Below are 8,078 nucleotides of genomic sequence, written 5' to 3'. Positions count from 1 at the left end.
TCAATCTTTCCAATATGATTTTGGTCAACACTTTGGATGCGGTGTTTAGTAGTATAACGAAATATTTTGCCTACCACATAGGCTATAATTATAGGGGTTTGGAAATTGGAACAGAAGTTACTGGGGTGGAGATACGGCAAGTAAAATAAACGAAACTGTGCGAACGGCACTCAGGGCTTATTTGGAGAGCTGGTCGTGGATAAGTAAATGGCAAGGGGTCGGATTGGGGCACCTACAAAATGAAAGAAATGGATACTTACATAAATCTCCTAGACAAAGGGGTTACAAAAACAACAAGAAAGACCTCTAGTAATTTAAAATGGTCGCCGATTCGAGAAAACTTCCTGCTGGAGGAAAGAAAGGTTCTTCCTTCCTAAAAAACACAACATATAATTTTAATTATTACAGATTCTTAAATTTTAACGAAAGCAAATATTAGAAAAAAAAATGTCTATTTTTACTTTGAAAGTTTAAACACAAAAAAAATACCTTGATTTTTACTAAAATTCACTTGAGTTGTAAACTGGACTTATTAACATTTCTGGGGGTAGAAACAAACTGGGTGGAAAATCTCTGAACACGAACAAAAAAACTGCTTCTATAGTCCCAGACCAGGGACAGACATAATGAGGTTGAAGCGGCACCAAATGTAAATCTTGGACATGGCTTCTTAAAAAAATTGGAACACGTGGGCATTTTACAAATTTGTTGTACACGACACAAATCTCTTAGGTACTTAGAAAAATAGTGATTACTCTTTTTAAACTGACATATTACATAGAGTAAAAATTACTATTTTCAACAAATTTTGCCGACTTCTGCAAACTACATAACTACGTCTGACCACTCTCGTTACTCTTTTCAACCTGACTTGAATTCCCCTCGACCTCAATATCGGCCGGGGCCAGTTTCTCTCCCCTTTCAAATCTAACCTGTTCTCGCAACCGGAACAACCCAAATTTTTCGTTAAACATATAATAAAACGACCTTGAGTCAAACTACTTTTCAAATTGTAAAAATAACACGTACAAATCGATAATATCATATTTTGGAATTTTTCTTGTTTTACCTTCCAATGTAAACAAAATTGGGGAATATTTAATACTTGGCCCAGGGACGTCTTAGATATTTTAAGTAATTTCAACATGCTACAGTAGTATTGTTGCACGCCAATTATTGAATTTAATTAGTTCTCCCTTTTTTGATATTTTTTTAAACTCCTTCTTTCACTCTTTTGATAAACATTTCTGTTAATTGCTCAGTATCTGCTTTTATTAAGTCAATGGATATATTGTTGATTACTGCAGCTTAGCCATTTTTTAGATGTTTTAGTATGTTTCCAATTTCGTTCCTTGCAATTTCTCTAATATCCACTTCTAACTCTTCTTCTTTGTGATTCTTCTACGTCTTCTGTGACTAGTGTTATTTCATGTTAAGCATATATTTTCTCCAATTATTTCTTCCATCTTTGTATTATTTTTTATTCTGTTTATTTGTTTATCCTTTACTTCTCGTATATTTCTTTGTACTTTTAATATTAGGTTTCGTCTGATTGTATATGCGTTTTTTGCCTTTTATTTCCTTTTAAGTGTCCTCTCTTCTTTTATTCCTTCCGTTTGTAGGATTTATTTTTTGATTTTTCTCCTTACTTCTATCAGTTGTAGATTATCTTTAGTTACTTATTTCTTATTTATTTTTTTTAATCCGACTTTTCTTTGCTGTATTTTCTTACTCCTTTAAAATGCTTTCATGTCTCTTGTCATGACTCCCCAGTTTGTTCTGATACAGTTCGGTTAATTGCTAGTTTGTCAGTGAATTTATTTCTTATACTTGCTTGGGATTTAGAGCATCGACGTTGTATTTTTTTCTTCTGTTGGTTGTTTGGTTTTACATCTGGTTAACTTCATTCTTAATTTCGCTCTGACTTGCATGTGGTCCGAACGCACATCAGCACCTCTTAATCTTGAAATCAGGTTCTTCATTTATATTCAATTGTTATGTAGTCTTATGTAGTCTATTTTATTCTTGTACCCCCCTCTTAGCGATATTCATGTTTCCTCATATATCCGCTTATATTTAAAGATACTTCCACCTAATACAAGTTCATTTTGTTTACAAAATTCTAGTAATCCATTTCCATTGTCGTTTTCCTCCCCTATTTCCTCTTTTTCTATCATTTTTTTATGTCCTGTATTATCATTGGGTATTTTAGCATTAAAGTCTCCAATTATTATTTTTATATCTCTTCTACATTTATTATTAATCCATTTATACGTTATTTATAGTTGATTATAAAATTCTTCATTCTCATCTTCGTCGTTTTTACTTATAGGAACATATATATTTACTACTGTAATGCTATAATATCTTACCTTGAGTTTAGCTAAAATAATCCTTACCGATACTGGCCCCCTCTCTGTAAGAGCCTTCTTACCTTTTGCTCTAGCATTACTGCCAGTCCCTTTTTGTGTTTACCATTTACATTTGTGTTTGTGTACTCGGGTTGATCCACTACCATGCCATCGTATTTCGCTTAGTTTAACAATATTTAACTTGTACTTATTAATCTCTTAGGTATCTTTCTCCAATTTGCCAGTTTCGTAAAGGGTTCTTACATTACATACTCTTGTAAACTATCTTGTGTCTACTTCGGGTTTGTCTTTCATTCTCGTTCTGTTCCTGCTTTTAACTTTGTTCGATTTCTTTTTCCTTTTTGTCTTTGTCATTACTTGTACTTTTATTTGCATATTCTCATCTTTTCTTATTTTTTTATTTTACTGGTTTTCTTCATGCTGGTTACTGTATGTCTGATAATTCAGTACCTTAGATTTGCTCTTTAGGAACGAATATTGTTTCCAGACGCTGTGATTTTTTATATGAATATGCCGATTTTGTATTTATCTAATTTATTTATTGGGTTTTGGGGTATACACTGCCTTATCGATGTTTCTAAGGAAGGAGAAATTAATCTTTAGTCTAACCCCCTATTCTTCAGAAAAACAATATTTTTGCTTTCATTCACCATGATACTCTTTCCTACAGAATTTGTTTACAGTTTTCCACAAGATTACTTAAGTTACTGGAATTTGGTACCAGTTCGCTTCACTACCCCCCTTAAACTTTAAATTCGTCTAATAACGTCAACGAAATCGGTATAAGAATACAAGTGTCTAGATGGAGCCAATACCGATAAAGAAAAAATAATTTAAATCAGTACTTATTTAAGAGTTATAGCAGGGTCAGATAATATTATATACTACATTTCAATTTTAAAGGGGTATGCAGATGATACAACACTGTATCTGCGTATAAACTATGCAAGAAATAACTAAACCTCAATATAATTAAGGAAGCTAGATGTCAAGAGGTCAAGAAGTTTTACTTAGTAAATAAGTAAATTTAGTAACATGGTAAACAAATTTAATAACTTAGTGAAATTTTTTAATAAACAAACTAAATTGTTCCCAAGGATTATTAAGGACTTACTTTCTCACGAAAAATCACTTTATTAATGTGAACGATTGTTGTTGTTGTTTGTTTGGGTTTATATGACTGCGGACACTAAATCCATTCGCCAATCTTACAATTTTTACTCATTTTTTCATTAGTCATTGTTTCTTATACAATCTTATCCTAAATCTATTACTAAGTAGTATTTATCTCTAATACATAGTCTTTTTTTTTTGTAATTTGTTTCTATTTTTTTTTTTTTTCTATCAGGTGCTTTTTAGTTATTTATAATTATAAAATAGGTGTTGAGGTCCTCAGAGTTCCACAGCAAACTCTTCTGCAGCTATCTACTTAATTCAATAGCTACTTTACTGTGGACTGTCCAAGTTCCTCATTTTTTCTCTTTTTTTTTATTAATTTTTTTTTTATTTTATTATTCTTATTTTTTTTTTTTTATTTTTTTATTTTCTTTTTTTTTTATTTTTTTTTTTTTTTATTTTTTCATTTTTTTTTCCCAACAAATTACAAAGAATTACTTACTCTATATTTACAATTACAATTTGAGTTTAATATCTAAAACATGTTTATACAATAATCTATATAAAACCTCATTGTTTTCTAATGTTAATAAATAATTTAAATTAATGGGATGGTGGACATCGGTAAAAGAATAAATTGTGCGATGGAATATAATAATTTTCAAATAAGAGGTACAAATGAAAGTACTACTCTGTCCATAAAAAATAAAATGGATATTAAATGTTTTAACCTGGTCTTAGATAAGCACAATTTAGATAATATTTGGGTATATATTTAAAAAAATTGAAAGTGAAAACTTGGGCAGACTACATTCCACGACAATAGGCCATATATTATTTAACATTCTAAAACTGACAAATATTAAGGAAATAAAAGTATTTCCAGAAATCGTAGCAAGCAAAAATTTAAGAGCATGCATACCAAATCATTTAATAGAGATTAAAAGCTAAGTTAGGGATGTAGATACTTAATATGACATTAATTATCTTAGGGAAAAAATTAAATCCACGTCTAAGGTTATACATATTTCTAGCATAAAGCGTACGGTACAAAGAGAAGATAAAATTGACTTTATAGAAAAAAAAATACTTGTAATTTTGACGGTAATGTTTTACCTAACTATATAGCCTTTAACAGAGTTTATTTGCCTGTCGAACAATTTTTTGGTAGGGTTAAATTTGGGCATGTCTCAAATCAGTGCAAAAGTTCCCAAGAGTTATGTATTCAGTGTGGTCAAACTAAAACTGATAATCATACTTGTGGTAAAGTTTGTTGAAAAGTTTTGTAAATTGTAAAAATATTGATTATTTGACAATATCGAAAAAGTGTTTTGTTTGTAAAAAACAAAAAAGATAAAAAGTATAATGATTGAACGAAGAAGTAGACAACAATAAAAGCTTAGTTTCTCAAGTTCGAGAGGTAAAAGCAGGTAAAAATTGCAACTTAACGCAATTATATAGACCTATATCTCTTATGTAGTGTCTGCTCAGAACTTAAGAACGAATGATTAATGAGACATGGTAATGGTAATTCGAAAAAAATAACTTACTTTCTGATCATTAATTTGGGTACAAAAAAGGAAAAAGTACTTTAGATGCCCTTTAGTGACAGACAACTTTAGTGACAGATATTCAGAACACGTTTAGAGATAACACTTACTTATCTGCAATATGTATAGGGAGCATATGATAGAGTATGTCTTGATATTTTAGTTGTAAAATTAGTCAAGAATTTCTAAATACCATCTTCGTTAGCAAAAACAAATTGTAATTTTTATTCCAGTAGGAATTTATCTTAGTGCGCGCTCATAACGAGGCGCCGACCCTCGTTCGGACCATAGGATGGTATCATATTATCATCGCCACGTAAAATAAATGCATTATTTTAAAACTGCCAGCGTTCACCGTCAACGCACAGCGCCCAGCCCGAGCTAGGTATCGGACCATAGACTTGGAACATAGTTTTAAAGCTTAGTATTTTTTCGATCCTCGTCCCTCGAGCCTAGTGCTCTAGGATCGACACTACGAGGCGCCGACCACCGTCCCTCGCTCCGAGCATCGTATCGATCGCCAGGTAAAATAAATGCATTATTGTAAATGCGAGCGTTCACTTCACTGTCAGTTCTATGATCTAGGCGAGGATACCATGCGATGGTCTCCGTAATGAACGCACCCTTAGATTAAATAGTGGTGGTCTCATAGGTCCACAATACAATAATTTAGGACTGCCCCAAGGATCAATCTTGAGTCCTTTATTATCTAATCTCTCTACTGCTGACTTCAGCTGAATGTATAACAGTCACATTAAAAACTGTACTTTGAAGATAATACAATATGCTGATGATTTTCTTATTTACTCATGTTCCAAAAACATAATAATTGTATGCAAACATTAGGTAAAATACATGATTTGTAAAATATTGGTTCCATCAAAATGGATTTGAAATTTCTCCAAACAAATTGAGTGCTTGTATTTTTACACGACATAAATTACCAACAATAGATAAATTACAACTAAGTAATTATGAGGATAGTGTTCGGCTCACGGTTAATTTACCGTGAGATATATTTGCTATAAAATACTATTTTATCAAATTAAAATAATATATGACGACAATTTTGATATTACTTTTATCGATTAAGCTAAACGTGTGTACAGAACCGAGTTTCGAATGATACTCCTAAAAATACATTACAAAACGTCTAACAGAAGCCGCTAGTGGAGGGGAGGGCGTTTCTAAAAACTATCAAATTTTATCTTGGGCAAGCACGAATTGTCCTTCTCAGAAATACATAAATACATAGGGGGCACGAAAACAATGAACCGCTTGATTCGATTAACTATAAATGTTAATCGAATTTCTAAAGGCAGGGATGATTATCTACAAATATTCCCCAGAAATATAAAACTGATAAACATTTTAATCTTTTAATAGATTTCAGGAAGCTAATTTACCCAAACTTTAAGAGTTGCCACAGTTGCCACTGTGTCAATGCCATCCTCCCTAGGGTGCACCGACATAATGCGTCCAACTGCCCATTGTAACGGTGGCAAATTGTCGTCAAGAAATAACACCAAAGCGTCTACCACTATTCCATTATCAGTAGCATTAAAATTATTGCTGCTGATCAATCGATGAAGATATTCCTTATACCATCCTTTCCAGAAGTGCTACTTCAACTGCTGGGCGTGCTGCCAAGCTGATAATTTATTGGCTGACATATCCAAAAAGTCAGTCTCAGGATAGCTTGTCATCGGACCACCGATTAAAAAATGTTCAGGGGTAAGGGATGGAAGTTCATTTGGGTTAGACGACATAGGAGAACTAGGACGAGAATTTAATATTGCTTCTATTTTAATAAGATAGGTTTCTAATTGTTCATATGTTAACAAAGTATCACCTACAGTGCGAATTAAATGATTCTTAAAGGACTTAACCGCGGCTTCCCAAATTCCTCCAAAGTGGGGAGATTTGGGCGGTATAAAATTTCTAATGGCATTTTGATAATCTGACGAGTTAAATAATTCGTACAGCTCGCGACTTGCTCTCACAAAATTGGTAGCGTTATCCGAATATACTTCTGCACATTTTCCTCGTCTAGCACAAAAACGGCGAAATCTAGCTAAAAATGCTTTGGTGGTTAAGTCGTTTACTAATTCTAAATGAACTGCTCGTATAGACATGCATACATACACTGCGACGTATACCTTTAATCGTCTACGATTGCGGAACCTTTTCTTCTTGATAAACAATGGACCACAATAATCGACTGCGGTTTTAAGAAAAGGTCGAGAAGGAGTTACTCAGTATTCGGGAAGAATACCCATTTTATGGTTAGCCGGACGAGGTTTTACGCGAAAACAAGGGATGCGTCGATGTAAAATTTTTCGAGTTACATTACGTCCGTCTAAAGGCCAATAAATTTGGCGCACGGAGTATAAGGTGGTTTGAGTATCAGTATGTTTTAATTTTACGTGTTCTATACGTATAATTAGTCGAGTAATGTAATGATTAGCTGGCAGCAAGATTGGATGTTTTTGCGACTCAGATAACGAGGATCTATTAAGTCTGCCACCAACCCTTAAGATTATGTTGTTATCTAGGACTGGATTTAAAAGCACCAATTTACCTTTACCAATAACGAAATCTTTGTTTTTTGAAGAATTAATTTCTTTTGAAAATTCCGAGAATTGCGTTATCTTAATTATTAAAGATTGCGAATCGACCAATTCTTGAGCATTTAGCTCGTTTAAATTGCGCTTATCTTTTCCCTTCAACTTTGCGTTGAAAATAAATCGACGAACATAGGCAAGCACGAGAAATAATTTATACATCGAGCTGTATTTTTCTAAAATATTATTATTATTCAATAAAACCTGCATACACTTTATTGATTGAGGCCTTACCATCTTTAGTTCGGGAATTTCGATCGAATCCAAAACTCCTTTCGGCCATGAAGACTGGGTTCGCGATAACCAAGATTTGCCAAATATTATTTTCTAAAAATTTGGAGGGAAGTTGACCGCGCGATAAAAAATTTGCCGGGTTGTCTAACGAGGGAACGTGCTGCCAATGACACCAACTAGTT

The 8,078-nt window shown here is 32.8% G+C and overlaps 1 protein-coding gene across 1 annotated transcript; it reads right to left on the bottom strand.

Moving 5' to 3' along the window:
* Positions 1 to 6,660: 6,660 nt before the first annotated feature.
* LOC140444371 (uncharacterized) lies at positions 6,661 to 7,173 on the bottom strand. The gene has a single exon (XM_072536122.1). It carries the CDS (start codon positions 7,171 to 7,173, stop codon positions 6,661 to 6,663), a length of 513 nt encoding a protein of 170 aa, XP_072392223.1.
* Between the last annotated feature and the right edge of the window lie 905 nt (positions 7,174 to 8,078).

Source organism: Diabrotica undecimpunctata, chromosome 6, assembly GCF_040954645.1.
Source record: "Diabrotica undecimpunctata isolate CICGRU chromosome 6, icDiaUnde3, whole genome shotgun sequence".
Taxonomy (NCBI): Eukaryota; Metazoa; Arthropoda; class Insecta; order Coleoptera; family Chrysomelidae; genus Diabrotica; species Diabrotica undecimpunctata.
This window is presented reverse-complemented; position numbering and strand designations above follow the sequence as displayed.

Bases quoted from the DNA above. Each gene is read 5' to 3' on its own strand.
- LOC140444371 (XM_072536122.1), bottom strand. From the start codon at position 7,173: ATGTCTATACGAGCAGTTCATTTAGAATTAGTAAACGACTTAACCACC.